This window comes from Trachurus japonicus, chromosome 5 (genome assembly GCF_045865225.1).
Source record: "Trachurus japonicus isolate A0001 chromosome 5, Traja_1.0".
Lineage (NCBI taxonomy): Eukaryota > Metazoa > Chordata > Actinopteri > Carangiformes > Carangidae > Trachurus > Trachurus japonicus.
The window spans coordinates 2606611-2624962 of NC_140911.1; the positions used below are offsets into that span (position 1 = coordinate 2606611).

At 42.5% G+C, this 18352-nt stretch overlaps 1 protein-coding gene across 5 annotated transcripts in view; it reads right to left on the reverse strand.

Annotated features, from left to right (window-relative positions):
* slc4a8 (solute carrier family 4 member 8) overlaps positions 1–18352 on the reverse strand; it is a 51136-nt gene that overhangs the window by 30722 nt on the left and 2062 nt on the right. For 2 of the 5 annotated variants that reach the window (XM_085775576.1, XM_085775573.1), the window contains exons 3-4: positions 14633–14866; positions 11–92 (exon numbers count right to left, since the gene is read on the reverse strand). In XM_085775576.1, the coding sequence (XP_085631702.1) occupies positions 11–92; positions 14633–14671 (121 nt within the window). In that variant the 5' untranslated portion in view covers positions 14672–14866. Of the gene's footprint in view, positions 1–10; positions 93–14632; positions 15165–18352 lie in introns of those variants that run through there. The other 3 variants (XM_085775575.1, XM_085775577.1, XM_085775574.1) reach the window with 2 other exon arrangements.

The following is an 18352-nucleotide window of genomic DNA, read 5'->3' on the forward strand; positions in this document are numbered from 1 at the left end:
GACCACTCACCTTCTAGTTCCTCCTTCTCATAGTGGATGTTCAGCACCGAGCTGGTGCCTCCCTGGTCCACCACCACCTCCTCATCTGGCCTCTAATGGACACAGAGACAACAAGAGACACGTGTGAGGACGGAGGGTCTTGTCCTCTCAGCGCACACAGCACAGTTTATTTTATAATGCCCTCTGTCACCAGCAGCCGTGGTGTTCTCAGAGAAAAGTTCAACATCTCAACAACAGTGGCGTTCAGGACACGTCCAGCAGCCTTTCGGGATCAAGATCAGTGTGTGAGTGCGTGCGTGAAAGAGAAGCTGAAAGGTCGTTATTACATCCAGAGGTGTCCTGGTGAGGACGAACCACTGCCACTGTAACAGAGCTGTTAATTGGTCAAGCTTTTCAACAACGAGTCAAATTCCAGACAGGCTATTCTCAGACTGTCTGGCACAGACACGCGGAGGACAGGCGCACACACATGCACACGTACAAACACACACACACACAGCCAGGGGTAAGTAAACAGAGCAGGAATCAGTTGGAGAATTTGCTGGGCTCTGCTATCCAGGGGAAATCAAATCAAATCCAATTAGCAGAGTAGCTACCACATCCGTCAGTGGTGGTGGAGCCGCTGCTGCAGGATGCCACCGGGTGTTACTATGCAGCGGCGAGGATTTCTCAGAAAACAATGAACTGTTTGCTCGTGTGCAGCGGAGTGTGTGTTATTATCCACGCTCATGTATCAACTCCTGTGACACCGAGGACAGAGGACGTTACCATCTCCTGTCCACAGGATCTGACTTCAGACAGTCGGTCCTCTGCACAGGAAATCTTTCAGTTCTGATTTATGTTTTAACACTCAGTAGAGAGTCAGTGTGCAGCTCTGCAGCAAAAGGGAAATCTGACAATAAACTTTATTTACAAAGGACTTAAATACTTCAAATGCAACTCAAAGTTCTTCACAAGTGACTGATAAAAACGCTTAAAGGGATAGTTCAACATTGTGGAAAATTGGCCCATTGCCATAATCCCTATAGTCATAGCAGTAGGTTCGTTACCTTTAATTGTCGGTGCTACGGAGGCTAATGGGATTTCTTGGTTTCCCCCATCAAAGCGGCGAGCTGCACAATCCAACAACTCCAAAACGCTCTGGTGGACAAGTTGTGACCTGCACATTCACCACGCTATGAGATAATAACACAACGTTACCAGACAGAGTTGTTTTAGAGGAAAATACAGAGATTGAAAAACTGCCCGCAACGGGAACGCGCATCAGTGGTTTTGCATGAATTTCCCTCTAAAACAACTCTGTCTGGTAACGTTCTGTTATTATCTCATAGCGTGGTGAATGTGCAGGTCACAACTTGTCCACCAGAGCGTTTTGGAGTTGTTGGATTGTGTATTTGATGAGTTTGATGGGGGAAACCAAGAAATCCCATTAGCCTCCGTAGCACCGACAATTAAAGGTAACGAACCTACTGCTATGACTATAGGGATTATGGCAATGGGCCAATTTGCCAAAATGTTGAACTATCCCTTTAACATCGAAATAACCAAATCAAATTAGCAACACTAACCAAAGTAAACTGCAACAGTAAAACGTCAACAAAGTAAACTATAATACAGTAAATATTAATGATCAACTGTAACATGCGGTAACAATGATCAGTATATTCAGCCTTGGCCCTGCAGAACAACTGACAGCAGCATCACCTCCTATATGTAAAATGGCAGCAGAGCTCTGGTGCATATGAGATCAATAGCTTAAATCTATAAATAAATGTAAATGGTTGAGGGTGGTAAAAGTTCCACGCTGCCTGCCGACAGCTGCACACGTACACACACGCACACACACAGCTCTCTGCAGACTAATAGATGCCCACTCAGTGTGAACACATGATCTGTATGTACTGAATGTGACTGACTGTGTGTACGGGGTTGGTGGATGCATAACTGGCTGCCGTGGTAAATCTCTACACCCACACTTCAAAAAGGAAAAAAAAAAAGAGGATTAAAGTGCAGAATGTTAAATAAATAAATAAATAAAGTGGAAATGAATTATCCGTGATGATGAAACTGACGGATACAGAGTAAGAGCATGCGTGTGCTTCCCTGAAAGGATCAATTGTGTTTTTGCATATCATTATGATGACACAGTGAGGTTGTTGCATAACCTGCAGCAAAGATGCACGTTTTTTAATCATGGCTGTTAAATAATCTGATGAGTTAAGATCTGTTGGCCACTCTTGTGCATTTCATGTGTTTATCAATACAGTCTATTCAATATGTCTCCCTCTTGTTAACACTGAGGAGCAGTTTACAGTTTTAGCTCATGCAGTCCTGCAGCAATGTAATTGGTCACAGACTGAGCCAAAAAAAGAGAGAAAAAACTGCAATTCTTCTTCTTTTTCCAGGGAGACAGAGAAATAGAGAGATTCTGTAGGAAAGAGCTGCAAGTTTATATTTAGTGGAGTGGAAATGAAAATGTCTTGGTCTGTTGGAGCTGCATGTACGAGTCTGATCTTAATTTGTTCTGGTTCAAAACCTTAGGAGAGACAAAGCGATATATCCCGTTAATGAAAAAAAATCCTTTTTATTAAAGCTTTGCAGGATAGAAAAGGACATTTTGCACTGAAGTACCCCCTCTGTGTGCGTGAAGTGTGTGTATGTGTGTGTGTTATTGTAAAGTGTGTGATTTTCCATTGTTCTCCTGGGGTTTAGCTGACAAAACACCACATACAGTTTATTGACTTTAAAAAATCCCACTTTTGCATCATGCTGCTTTCTCCCTGCAGTTATGAAATGTGATAAATGGGGATAGCACACACGCACACACACACACACACACACACTGCATGCGTGTATGTGTGTGTGTGTGCACTGCATTATCTCTGAAATCCTTAAGCCGTCTCTTATCTCCTGTCTCATTCCTTTAGCCTCTCAGCACTGTTAAAACCTGAACAGCTAAGCATATTAGCAACAAGACTGAGATAAGAAAGAAAAACTAATTAACATGCAGCAACGAACGGATAAATGTCTCAACTTATTACAAGTAAAAAACTCTAAATTCAAATCTGTCTTTTATGTTTTCTGGCCCATCCCTCTGATATCAGCACACACAGCCATTTATGATTCACACTTGAAGTCGGAGGCAAATTTGGGATCCCCAGACACCCGGTTAATTCTCAGGTGTGGGTGGCCGAGCTCTGCCTCTGTCACACTCTCTCCAGCAGCAGATCGGAGCTGTGGGACCTCTCTCTCTCTCTCTCTCTCTCTCTCTCTCCCTCTTTGTTTCCATGGCTGAGCACTTTCTTTATCCCCAAGACAATTCTGTCCTTTCACAAAAGAGGGCCACTTAATTAGGAAGTCGTGCTCGGGCCAAACACTGGATGTGACTCATGGTTTTATAATTGTGTTTATACAGGGAGGTGTATGGTGGCTCCGGACTACGTTATGTTTTTACAAGCAGCAGTCAGTGTAGATGCAACTAACGGCTAATTAATGTCATAGTAACATGGCTCTGGAAGTGGAAATATAAATAATGCTGTATAACACACATAACACAACTTCTCATTAGTATATAATTATTAGTAAATAGTGAACACCCATTCCTTCTGGCTGATTTGGTGATTATTTCTTTCTCTCTCTTTTTAATCATCATTAAAGGGTAAATATAGTGATAGTATAGATTTTCGTAATTGTCAACAAATCTCAGAAAAAAGACTAAAAACCAAACACGAACCTGACCAATGATGAAATATAAATTATCTTATGGTGGGTTTCATTTATGTTGGATGTTGGAGTGTCGAGTGCTTTCTAGTTGAAAAACAAACGCGCAAGTTGGAAAAATGTACGATTAATATAAACTAAACAAAAATTTTATGATTTCATACTGCAAACAATTTATAAAACCTTACAACAAAAACATAAACCCGTAACGTGCACCCAAAATAATCAGGCCATAAGCCGTAAGACACCGCTAGTCCTCATTAGCAACACTATGTTGATATCTAACAACTCTCTGAGCTGTTTTTAAGAAGTTACCAGAGAAATAAAATAAACAGTAAGTGTTCACTACTATTGACACGAGTAGCCATTCTGGATTCTTAACTAGAGCTGGTGGTTGGATTCGTCCGACTTTAGGGGACGTTCAAAATTATAATTCCAACTTTGAATTTGGAAATTCCGACTTGCAACTTACAACTGAACGCACCATGAGTATCGAGCTGTAACCGTCGGTATTAGCAACAAGTGAACGGAGAGAGGCGTCAAAAAGCAAAAACTCTAGTATCCTCACAGAGTCCTTGATCCAAATATGAGACAGAAACATTTATGTTTTCTCACTTTCCTCCTCGTGAATCCAACACGAACGCTAGAGATATTAAAACATTGTGTTACTTTAATTTTAATCCCATCCTCCCTCCCTGCTCCCTAAGGCCTTGTTCACACTGCCACTACAAATCATATCCAGATTGTATCTAATTTGATTTTTGAGAGTCTGAACAGTCAAAAATGAGATCCGATTTTTCCAAAACGGATTCAAAACGCATACGGAGGTGCGGTGGTTTCAAATGTGGATTTGTAGAGATCTGATTCAATGCAAACGGTTTTGTGGCTCAAATAGGATTTGGAAGCGTCTTTTGTGTCACTCGCAGTGTGACACAAGATGGACAACGTAATTCTGGAGAGACAAAGGCATCGCTGGTCTGTCTGCACCAAATTGCCCGTTCCCATGTCATTCCAGCGGTGATGCAGCATGGAAGGAGGCACAGCTCAGCAGTCGCCTCCGTTTCTGTCGTTTTCATGCAATTAGCAGTTTATTTACGCAGTTTATTGCCTCTTATCCATTTTGTTTGATTGTTTGTTTGTGGGCGTAGCTTGTTACGCCAACAAAAACCAATGTGGATGAGACTCGCAATATGGACACATGCAGATCGGATCCTGATTACATTTGCATCAGTGCTGCAGTCTGAACAAGGCCTAACAGACACACAAAGCTGGACGCTCTAGGATCTTCTCTACTCTTAATAATAACAACAGTACAGAAAAAGCTAAATAATAATGTTCGACTTCAACACCATGACAAAATGTTCTTACACCAGCTCCACAACCACACCTGAGCCAACAAAGGTCTGATACGGTGCGACAGTGTGAATTTCTCAATTTCTGTGGAGTTCAGCGCATGTAACAACCTTGATTTTCTCACACTCACACACACACACACACACACACACACACACACACACACACACACACACACACACACACACACACACACACACACACACACACACACTGTTATCAGTCAGTGCAGCTGTGGTTTGGTGAATTGGAGTTTCTTGTGTGTGGGTTTGGACTCAGGCTGGAGGCAGTCGGCTCCATTAGAGCTGCAGCTTCACAAAACATATAGAGAGAGAGGAAGAGAGAGACTCTAAAAGCTCTTTGTCCCAGAAACGACAGTAGACCATCATCAATTAGTTTGCATCCATTTGGTGGACACACACACACAAATACACACAGATCCTCCTGAACTACAGATCGAATTGTCTTTCAAACAAAACAAAACAAAACAAAAGTTCTAGGTCATCTTTTGTAGAAGCAATCAGTTTAATCAGATTATAGTGAAATGCATCCAAAACCTTTTCCTTCTCCTGAGAGACAGAACATGACTCACAGCCTGTCGTCATCCTGGTCACAGTTCACTAACAGCGCCTTCTTAATGGCGACTTCATGCAGGTATGTGTTTTTCCAACAGGTTAATGGTTGGCTGTCATTCACAGCTCATGTCTCTGGTGTCACATTAAGAGCTTCAGCTAATAAAAAAAAAAAAATTAAAGCTCCCACGGCACTTAAAGTTTTGTTTGCTCTCTCTGTGGGTGAGCACATCTGTGACCCTCCAAGCTCGCTCACTCGCTCGCTGCTGCACATGTGCGTGATTTTCCACTGACAGGGTGGATAATTTGTGTTTTCCTGCCTGACGATATCTCCTGGCAACTGTCACTCGTTCTCCGCTCTTGTCCTCCAGCTTTGAAATCGGTCACACACACACACACCGACCACTCAGGAGGGTTTTATGACTCAAACATAATTTTCCACACAGATTATTGCTGCTGCTGCTGCTGTAATGTGGAAGCCACCCGTGTTACTAGCAGCTAGCACCAACATGGCTGCCACGTCCTTGAGTTTCTGTCCTTTTACTAGCATACCAATGCTAACCTAACCAGCCGTGGGGAAACCAACCAACTGTGAAGCTGTTCTCTGATAAATGCCACTTAAACTAAAGCAAATGACGTTAAGCTTTTACCTCCTGCTGTCCTCCTGGGTCAAGGAAGGAAGGACGAAAGGAAGGAAGGAAGGAAGGAAGGACGAAAGGAAGGAAGGAAGGAAGGAAGGAAGGAAGGAAGGAAGGAAGGAAGGAAGGAAGGAAGGAAGGAAGGAAGGAAGGAAGGAAGGACAAAGGGAAAGAAAGAAGAAAGGAAGGAAGGACAAAGGGAAAGAAAGAAGAAAGGAAGGAAGGACAAAGGGAAAGAAGGAAGGAAGGAAGGATAAAGGGATAGAAGGAAGGAAGGAAGGAAGGAAGGCTAAAAGGATAGACGGAAGGAGGGCAGGAAGGACGAGGGGAAAGAAGGAAGGAAGGACAAAGGGAACGATGGGAGGAAAGAAGGAAGGGGAAAAGGAAGGAAAAATAGATGGAGGGAGGGAACAGATTGGGTCAAAAAAGAAGGAAGGACGAAGGGAAGGAAGAGGGGAGGCAAAAAGGATTGTGGAAAGAAGGAAGGGAAAAGGGAAGGAAAGAAAGATGAGGGAGGGAGGGAACAGAGGGGTGGGAGAAAAAATCGATTCACATAAATATCGCAATACCTTTTTTGACGATTTTTAAATCGATTTTTTGTTTCAAAAATCAAATTTTTTGGTTGATTTTTTTTTTTTTGAGAATTTTTTTTAAATATTGTGCAATGTGCATTTGTTAGTTAGTTAGTTATTTTTTTTACATACAGAGAGTACAGGTTTTGAGGGTTTAAGTTCACTTTATAATGGAGTATGTTAATTTATAGGCTCCTACAGTATTTGTGTGCAGATAAATGTTAAAAATGGAGACTAAAAATCGAGAGAATCGGCAATATCGTAGAATTTAAATCGAATCCAAAAAATTGTAGAAGAATCGAATCGGGAGAAAAGCATGTCGTCCCAGCCCTAATCAAAAGAGGAAGGAAGAAGAAGTAAGGACGAAGGGAAGGAAGGAAGGAAAGAAGCAAGGGAAAAAGGATTGTGGAAAGAAGGAAGGGAGAAAGGAAGGAAAGAAGGAAGGATGGAGGAAGTGGACAGAGGACAACAGGAGGGTTAACAGCACATGATGAACATCCGCAGCCCCAACAGATTCAACCTCCTGATGGACGATGACACGTTCTCATTTCCTCTAATTATCGATAATCTCACAATCAATCTATCTAATCTCCATCGTTTTACATAAACTAACTCCTTCGCTCGGAGCATTTGCGGTGTGTGTTTATTTAGACAGACTCACATGATGAAAGACTTGAGGCACCCTGGTCTCACATCTCAGAATGTAAGAGCCAAAAATAGAGCGACGCTATCACTCGCCTACGTTTGACAAACTAAACAAATACAAGATGCGTTCGCAGGCAGCGGGCAGATTGTCCCAGAAAAGAAGTTTGATTCCCAGAGCAGCACCGAGTAGTACAGTCACACACAGTGTCCTACTTATGATGCAGATAAACCTCCCTTTGATGCAGAAAATTGAGGAGAAGAAATAATCATAGGCTTCATCAGGCTGTTGCTTTATGACTTCAAAAATGTTTTTCTTTTTTTCCTGTATTTGAAGCTTAATTTGCCTTTTCCCTTCCTGAGACGAGTTCACGGCTTTGACGCCCAGGAAAGGCAGAGACTGTTCTTGCACTTTCAAAATTTCTTGGAGATAAAATGAAATTAGTTTTTTCTCTCTCTCTCTCTCTCTCTCTCTCTCTCTTCTTGGCAACAACTTCAAGCAAAACCAGAAAATATGATATTTAAAGTGCATTACAGTGAAAACCATCGAACTGCTGAACAAATAGAGCAGCAATAACGATTTGCATCCCAGGCTCCTGACTGAGTGGGGCAATCAATGAGCTGTGCCAGAAAAGCTGCTCCCTCCATCAGGACCGTGAGAGGAGCCGGCTCCGGAGCGCCGAGGCCTGATGGTCACTGTGAAGGAGAGGGACAACCCGGACAACTGACAGGACGCAGCACAGACGCTGCTGTGTGGGCACATACACTGTACTGTTGTTGTTACGAGAGCAGGTTTCACCTTGTATGACTCCAACAACTACTCCAACTCAGTCAATGGTGGATTCATAGAAGTGCCGCCATGATTCAGCAGCAGCACATCGTGGGAAAAATCCATCATTACTGACTCTGTCTAACAAAACTACACTTGCACTGACTGCACCATTATTTAATTTATTCATCTGTTTTGTTTTAATTTTATTTTCTATATGTAATTTTAATATGTAAGTGATGCATTAATGTGGTTGTATGCAAGATCAATCAATAGTAGGTTGTTGAATGGTACAGTAATATTGTTGTAGAGACAGGACTGTTGGAGTGCGGGGGAGGGGGGTGTTTATGTTTTTATTATTTCTATTCACTTATGTTTGTGAACTTATGCCCTCTCTCTCTCTATATATGTACAGTATACGTATACAAGCAATAAGTGGGAGCCATACAGTAATACGGCAGGGAAAATAAGTATTGAACACAAAGTAAATATATGTGTTTCTAATCAGGCTATTGACTTGAAACTTTCACCAGATGTCTGTACCAACCCAAGTAATCCACACATACAAAGAGATCAGAACATATCTGTCCATAAATGAAGTGACGTGTAATAAAGTGAATAAGCATTGAACACATGAGGGAGAAAAGGAGGAGGTGCAGAAAGGAATGAAAGACAAGAAAGCAGCTGGAATCTGTCAAAGTTCAGAAAGTGATCCTGTCTCCTATCAGTGCTCATTAATATCAGCTGCTTTAGTCCTAATTGATGCCTATAAAAAGGTTTCTCATCACATCTCATCAAGGTGTCACAAGAAGCATCATCATCGTCATCATGGCTCAAAGCAAAGAGCTCTCTCCAGACCTTCACAACCTTACGTTGATAAAAACACACTGACCGATGGCGTTATAGGTTACAGATGTGTTTCTAAACCCCTGAATGCACCGTTGGGTGCTGGAAGTGGAAAATAAAAGAACACCACTTGACCATAAAGCGTCCAGAACCAGGCGCTGCTACAAGATTTCTGACAGAGTCCAAACAGAACTCAGAGTCGTCGTCCTCACAGAGCTCAGAGCTTCAGACTGACCTGGAATCAGCAGGTAAAGAGGAATGACTCAACCACCACGGTCTCTATGCAGCAGCTCACCATCAGAGACTGGTGACGCTCAAATACTCATTCTCCCCGCAATTTTTATAGAATATATTATTCTTATTAAAGGGACTACGAGGAGTTTCGGAAAGCAAAGTGTTTTCATACTACATTTACCATGAGCCTCCGCGCGCACGGCAAAATTCTTGGACCGGCGAAAGACGGACGTCTTGCCAAGAATGTTTTCATTCATCAAGAATTAAAGTCAGAGGTTCGAAGACGATCAGTTACCGTCGTAGTTCCGACCATAAACGGTGATTCGGCGGCGTTATTCCCATGACCCGCCGGGCAGCGTCCGCGAAACCGAAAGTAAGGAAACGCTGGTCGGCCTGCCCAGCATTTCCACCGTTAATTTTTTTTTTTTAAGTATATTTTTTGGCATTTTTGCCTTTATTTGATAGACAGTGAGATAGACAGGAAAGGGGGAAGCAGAGAGACGGGGAATGACATGCAGGAAAGGTCTGCCCGACGTGGGATTCGAACCGGGGACGCCTGCGCTGAGGACTGTAGCCTCTACATGGGGTGGCCGCCTTAACCACTGCGTCACGCACCGCCCCTTCCACCATTAATGAAAATAACGATAGTGACAAAACGATATATTTATCGAAAATGGAGCCATTAACAAGTGTGGGTAACGTAGATTCATCCACATTAATGTGAGACTTTTTTATAACCAAATACAAACTCCTCATTGCACCTTTAATAATTTGTACAAATGAGCTGCTGTAACTGTACATTTCCCATAAGTGGGATCAATAAAGAGTCTCATCTTATCTTGGCACTTGTTGAACATTTGTCTCAAGACCACGTCCACTGCTCCTCTTGTTTCCCTGCAGTTTCCTGTTTTACCTGCCCACTCCGTGTCCACCATCATCACCTCTCCTTTGTCTGACATGACCCTTCTCTCCTCCCATCCCACCCCACCCACCTCCCCTCCTCCAAGAAGCACCCTCCACCGACAGCAGGGACACAGATCCTGACTCAGACATCAGGGGCTGTCACTTCCAGACCGGTGGCTTTGTGTCTGAGGCTAACGCAACGCTGCCCCTTCCTAGTGTAGCACCGCACTGTCGCTAAGCTGCCACAAAAAAACAAAACAGAAAACACATGTGAAAGTGCTTCACTTAGAGAGAGAGAGAGAGAGGAAGGGGTGGACATGAATGGTTGAAAGGAAGCGTTAATGGTGAAAAATTGAGACAGGAAAGAGAGAGAGCTGAGGGATATATGATGAGAGCGGCGACGGCGGCTGTTTTGACTGCCTCAGCCCACGGGCAGCATGAGTCATACACACCTTATTCAATATCACAGAGAAGCTGCCTCTCCACAGCCTCCCTCTCTAATTGTTTTCTTTCTAGAAGGAGCACTGCAGCTGGTTTTCGGGGTAAAACATGGAAACAGTGTAATTAAAACTACAGAAAACTCAGACAATGAGCAGTTAGACAACACTGTGATTATAAAACAAACACCAAAAGCTCTGCACTCTTAAATGTTTGTTGTTATATGATTCCAATCGCGTCGATTGATCTGGATCTGCTGTGTTGTAATGTGAACTTGTCTTGAACATATTAAATTGGGATTGGATTAAAATTTTCTTGTGGAGATTTGTGCAAAACTCCAGTGTTTCTCTTTAAAATACCTCATGTGATGGGTGATTTTTTTGGACTCTGTGCCACCAAACTGATTAAAGTGAAAGCTTGGGAGGGGAGGCCAAATAGCTGCTGTAAAGAAGGAGCTGTGACTAATCTGTGATGGGGAGACAAATTTATGACGGCACAGTGCCATAAATTCTTACTCATCTGGGAACAGAGAGAGACTGACCTGTCATGTCTCTGATGTTCAGCAAAGTACTGCATTTATATATGGTTTTTCTAACTTACAGTCATATCCTTGTAGTGACCAACCGTAGCTCTTCACATTGTTTTATTTTGTTGCAGTTACAGGAGGAAAGTATTGGTTGTATGTGACTGTGAGTCTGTGCTTGATTTTGCTGGGCTTATTGATTTCCATGCATCTCTGGATGCTCATAAATATGAAACTAATCTGTGGTTTAAAAGCGAACTATTCAAGTCCTCCCTGGCCATGTGCATTTGTTTTCAATGAACCCGACGAGAAGGCTATCCATGGAGCGGTGGATAACGTTATTTATCATATACGTTTTATCTGTCATAAACAAGAGATTGAGGAGTACAGGGACGTGATTGCAGAGACGAGAGCTGGGACACCGGGTTGGAGGCTCTGATCTTACAAGGTTGGTTTTCAGCCAAGAGACGCTATAGGTGGAAGGCAGAGAGCCTCCATTCTCCCTGGAACTAGTTACAAGTCATTGGTTTAACCAGAACTAGGACTCTGGAGCTGGTTAATTAAGGTAAACATCTTTCACAATTCCTCTTTAAGTGAGTCTTGTATCTACACAGTATTTCTCTGAGGTCAGATCATCAATCCAAAGTATTGTGACAGTGAATAATCACAGTTCAAGTTTGCAGTGTTGCCAGTTAAGCACATCTGTCACTTATATACTAGATACTAGAGACTTTTTCTTTTCTTTTTTTAACAAGACTACAGTAGATATAAACCTAGTATATGGCCAGACAGTGTTTGGGGTTTGAGATCCACCTCATGTTACAGTCTACTTGCTGCAGGGAATCAGAGCAGTTCCTCTGGTACGCAGAGCCTCACCCCCAACAAGGAAAATAAACCATTTTCATTAATTTATACTATATCTTTATTACTTAAGGTACAGAGAGGAATGACTAATCATGAGACAGACAGACTGAGCAGAGAGAGAAGAAATGTGGGAGGAAAGAAGAAACTGGCAGATCTGAGAAGAAACTGGACAACAGGAACAGCAGCAGCCGGATATAATGGGCTTTCTGTCCACTCAAACTCTGGTGCTTTTAATTTTGAAACTTCGCCCTAAATGTTTAACCATTACTTTACTTTACCACAGTTAACGGGAGCTACTAACCAGGCGTCATATTATTCCCAGTATTACCAAGGAGTTAGAAAGAAAGATTAAACAGTCTGAGAGACAAAATGAGATAGAAAAGATTTGAGTTGTCATTTACTTATTATAGACAAAATCACAGAGCAGTTTCAGTGTTACACTGTTTGGTGATTTTCTCAGGATTTTACCAGTGCAGGGCAGCAACTTGTAAAAAATAAATGTTTTGAAGTGACAGCTGGTTAACGTGCAGTCTTTGTTTCATACTTGTTCTGTTGTTTGACAACAGGAACAGAAAAAAAAACATTCACAAGTCTCCCTGAAAATGAGAAACAGCTATATTGGGAATTAAACTGTATCAAAATACTGTATAGAGAGAAACATAAACACTAGGGGGAATGCAAACAGAAGGACAATGATGATGTCATCAGTTACATGCTCCAATCACATTACAATTAGATCATTCACCCTCTGACTGCACTGGTATCATCATTTACCTGTGGATGTCTACTGTGTTTCCTTCCACCTGCACCCTGTGTTCACACACCTTCACCTTGAAATGCTTGTGTAACCCCAATTTGTGTTCTTCTGTCCACTAAGCAGCTCTACTTCTAACTGCAGGGGACAGCCAGAGGTGAAAACTAATTACAAATAGACTATCGACTTAACAAGTGAAGTTCAGTTTGAGGTATTAGTATTCTGTGAGTAGGCTATGGTTTTTTTTAAATGGTAAAAATGGAAATATTGCACACTTTAAAAAACAAACAAACACAATGTTGAGTCACACAAATACATGTGTGAAATTATGTGTTTTATTCTAACATTCAAAGAGCAAATGCAATATATACATAATGTAAAAATATAGGTTGTGTAGTTAAGCTTCTATCACCGACAACATTAACGCTGAAACATACAAAACAACACATTAATAATTTAGCACTGTACAACAGCACCCTGGTGCATCAACTACTACATTGCACTATCTATACTTTGCAGACTTTTGAACTGAACTGCAGAACCATCTCTTATTGGTTATTGGGCTATTTCACATCGTCACATTGTCGCTTGTACCTGAAAACTTGTCTGACTGCAACTGCACAACTTCAGCTCCGGTGCTCTGGCGAACAGTCAGCAGATTTCAGGTGACGGGCAGAGATACCGTCAGAGGCTGATTGAGCAGAGATGAACTCACAGGTTGTCTTCAGTGACAGTGAGCAGGTGTAGCCTAATATAATTGAAGAGCGGAGGCTTCTTGGCAATTTTCCCTCCCCTTCGTCTAATCATATCTGAGACTTCCCAGCTCCACCTCTGGCCTTTCTTCTATTTGTTCCCTGCGCCCTCAGACAGGATGTTATTATAACTCATCATCATGATGACATGGCTTGTGTAAAGGTTGACATTACATTAACTCCTTTTTCAGCTATGATACTGATACTGCATGCTGGCTTCAATAAACATCCCTGAACAAGTGAATCCGCTTCAACGCACCAGTTAACCCACTGGTTCCTTTCCTGGTTCCCTCTCTAACCAATCTCATTATAGATCACACATCATCTACAGGACATTAAAGATACAAAGGTTTCCTAATTCAACCCCTCTCCCCCCCTTCGTCTTCCTCTCTCTGAAGCCAGTATTGGCCAATAAACAGCATGTATTGACTCCGTTCACTGTATGGTGCACAGTGTAAGGATGGCGTCAAGGTCATTTGAGGGTAACTGAGAAAATAACACCCCAGTTAGCTTAAAAAAAAACACAAACACACCGCACCGTCCAAGTATAAGAAGAGCGCCGTGTGTCGGAATCTGATCAATAACATGCCGCACTGCTTCTATAGCGATAATACAGTAATAGTGATCCATGTGTGTTTGAGGAGCAGCGGAAAACAGGACCTCTCACTTCACCGCGATCACTGCACGTGTTTGCACCTCGGAATAACAATATCAACAACATCCTCCGTCCGCGCACACATACAGTACGCACACGCACACGCTTGCACAGCAGCAGCAGCATCCTGCAGAGACGCATGCAGCCACTCAGTCTAATTAGCCTGTATACACATTAATAAATGTGCGGAAACAAAGCCTGATCAATGTAAAGCACCGCATAAGGAGCAGAAACAGGTGATTAGATCATGACACACTCATGATCCCAGCGACACATTATGAGTTTGTTGTCTGGGAACAGTTGTGCAGCTCCGTGCCGTGCGTGCTGCTCCGTGCCAAAGCAACGCGCCTGCCATGAACAGTACCAGCTATGATGAGACATTTGAGGGACACTTCACCTGGTAGCTCAGGATGCTCTCGGAGTCGTTGACGGGCATTGCTCGTGGCCTTCAGGTGCACCTGCTCGGGCTTCACGGAGTGGAAAGGTGAGACTTGCACGCGGGTCTGATTTGCACTGTGTTGAGCTGAGCTGAGGACGTGGGTTTGTCCTCCCCCTCTTCTTCTTTTTTTTGGGTCGGGGGGAGAAAGAAGAAGCGGTCACGAGCGACAAGCGACAGCTGCTGCCTCTGTTTCTGCAGAGAAATAGAAGCGACACATCTCTCCCAGATGAGGAAAAACGGTGGTTGGGATAATTCAGCCCCTCTGTGTTATGATGATTTCCCGGCCGCGCGTCCTGCTCCCCTCCCTCCCTCCCTCCTGTCCTGGCAGTGGGAGCAGGATGCAGAGAGCATCACTGCGGCGGCAGCCAATCAGAGCGCAGCAGAGGCTCACAACGGGCTGCGACGCACTGCTGCTATATCCAACACAATAAAGCCCGAGACCGTTATAAGCTCATTATCCATATAGATTATTCTTCGCTCTTTGCAATTTGGCTGCAGGATGCAGAACTGCGAACACTGTGCACAGATACATATTCAATACTGAGTTTCCCCCAGTTTCCCCTGTGTAACACAGCCCAGTTACACTCTGCATCATCCAGATATTAAAATCAATAATAGGCAATAAACAATTAAATATGTTGACAAATGTCAGAGGCCATGGAGATCTGTACGTTTACTCATCACTTATTTTTGTTTAAAAAGGTCCACATAGTCTGTGGTGTTGGGAAATAATGAGTTAAAGGTCGAGTCTGTAGGTTTGTTTATTGCAGTTTGTTTATTGCAGTTTGTTAACACAACATTGAAACAGGGCCCCGGCCCCTTCTCTCAGGTTTAACAGCTCGAGAAAAGGAAATACAGCCTGCTTCGGCCCAGATTTGGTCTGAAATAAATCAGAAGTGAAGGAAAGCAAAGTGGTTGGGCTGGTTGTGCCTTCATAACCACCAGGATTAAACAGAGCAAGAGTGAACTGTCCTTTACATTAATGGATTCATAATTTTGTAGTTTCAGTAGCTGACTGCACAAATTAGAGGAAACCAACAGTCTACTGCACCATGTTTGTTCAAAAGTAGAGTCTGTCTGATTTTCGTAAAAAAAAACTTCATATAGACTTCTAGAAATCCTGTTTCATCATCAGCTATGGGTTTCTACTCATGTGTGGTGGTGACTGTCTGCTTGCATTTTGATGTTTTGGTGTAGTCGGTATGTTTCTGGTTGGAGTTGTTGTGTTTTCTCAAGCCAATGACAGAGTGCAGGTGAAGTTGGGCGTGTGGCGCTGTGGGCTTATATAAAAACTACCACGAAGACAGAGACCAGACACCGTCAAGTCGGATAAATGGTGGATACACACTTAGCAGAGCCCTCATGGCTCTTGTTGCCAGTGACAGTCCGGTATGGGCCCGATGCTCCAGCGCTTCACTCAAGAGTGAATTTCCTTTTCTTTGCTGCTAAGTGTGTATCCTCCATTTCCCCCGGCTTGACGGCATTCATGGTGCGTTCCAGGCAACCCGTAACTTGTGTTTTTACGACCCGTGAACTCGTACCAGTTTGACCTGGTAGCCTACAAGTTCACGGGTTTGACTGACATTATAGTGTATTTTCACAGGTAACAGGTCGTAAGTTGTGATTTGAAGTCATGATTTACGGGTTCAAAAGCCTGCCTGGAACACAGCATCAGTCTCTATCTTGGTAGTGCCACACGCCCAACACCACCTGCACTCTGTCACTGGCTGCACACAACAACTCCGCTCGGAAACGTCCCGACTACACCAAAGCATCAAAACGCAAGCAGACACAGTCACCACCGCACACATGAGTAGAAACCCATAGCTGATGATCAAACAGGATTTCTAGAAGTCTATATTTAGCTTTTTAGTAAAATCCTACAGACTCTACTTTTGAACTAACATGGTGCAGTGGACTGTTGGTTTCCTCTAATTTGTGCAGTCAGCTACTGAAACAAGAAAGAATTTTAATCCATGAATGTAAAAGGACATTTCACTCCTGCTCTGTTTCATCCTGGTCTTTGTGAAGCCACAACCACTGGGAAGTGCATTTGGCAGTTCGTCCACACTTCAAACACTTGACCTTGGTGAATGGAAAAGTCAAGGCTGCTGCTCAGCGCTCACAACTGCAGTATCATGGACAAAGCTCCCATGTGTCAGTCTGTGGAAGAGTCAGCTCAGCTATAGCACATACAGTATTTTATTTCTTTAGTTTATATTTGAATTTGCGAACAAGTACACACTATTTGGAATAAACTCAGCTCAGTGGCATATTTGGCTTGTACAGTACATGACTTTTTTTGTATAATATCACGACTAGCTAGATTTGTCTATGTGCTGCATTTCAACTTCCTTTATTGTGAGGAAAGCAGAAGCTCGAAAGTTATGCTTTCAGAGTAATTTGCAAAATATACGCAAATGGCTTAAGTTTATATAATTGCATTACTTTAACCGAGGCTCTAATATGTCAGAAACACAAGAGGGAATTTTCCGAATTTAAACTACTCTTTGTAGCTATTTGCATTTTGACCTAATGTTAAAATCTAATGTTCTCTATGTTAATTAGCTACAGCAAAAAAAAAAAGGCCTGCAATATATTTCCCTTTGAAATTTAGTGGAGCAGGAAACAATACATACTGGAAATATAATTAACCCTATTAATTACCAGACAAAATATTCTGTGGTGAAACATAAATAGAAAGGTGAGCAAAGTGCACATGAGATGAAAGGGAAAACAAGAACAGGGACATAATGGATCTGATTTATCCTGATGCACAATAATAATAATAAAAAACATGAAAGCCTTGGCTGCCCCCTTGTGGCGGAAGTGTAATATAAAGTTTAAGTTATAATCCAAACACAAGGCAGGCCATGCTGCTCATGTGCACATGTCTGAGACACAGTGACAATGTGTTGAGCAGCTTTTCTTTAACCACTGCAGATGGTCGCCTATGAATAGAGAAGCAAGATGAATATAAAAGATTACACCTGGCGACAGGGGTGCAGATCTGATGTCAGGATTGGGGGGGGGGGGGGGGGCACAAATGTGATTTTTTTTGGGGGGGGGGGGGGGGTGCCGTATGCAACTCATACCATGCCACCCTAAATCACAACTTGGTAGAGGCTCACCATATCATTCAAAAAGTAATGCACAGGGAATCATTTATTGTGCTTACCTTTCTTGTTTATTTGTCCTAAACAGCCAACCACGTGTATCACTGCTTACTCAACTGTTATATTAGTCAATCATAAGTTTAAGGGTCTCAGGCATGTAATGTCTACTCATTATTACTACTCATATTATCAATACTGATGATTATGGTTTTATGCCTTTAACCTGACTGTTTTATCTCACTCTGCAAAGCAGATCAGGTTTTTGTGGTTTTATGTTTTTCTAAATGTTTGTGATGACAGTGTTATTTTTACTTGATCTGTAAAGCACTTTGTAACTGTGTTTTGAAAGGTGCTATACAAATAAAGTTTATCATTATTATTATTATTACTCAAGTTCTTATTTTTCGCCTTCCTCCGACCCTCCCAGATCCCCAATTCTTCTCCACATTTTCCTTTTCTCCCAGTGTATGGGACTACTTCATACATGATTAATTGATATGGATGAATATCAATCAATGAAGCCAGAAGATTGGGGAGGTCAGCCATCGGCATCTGTGTAAGA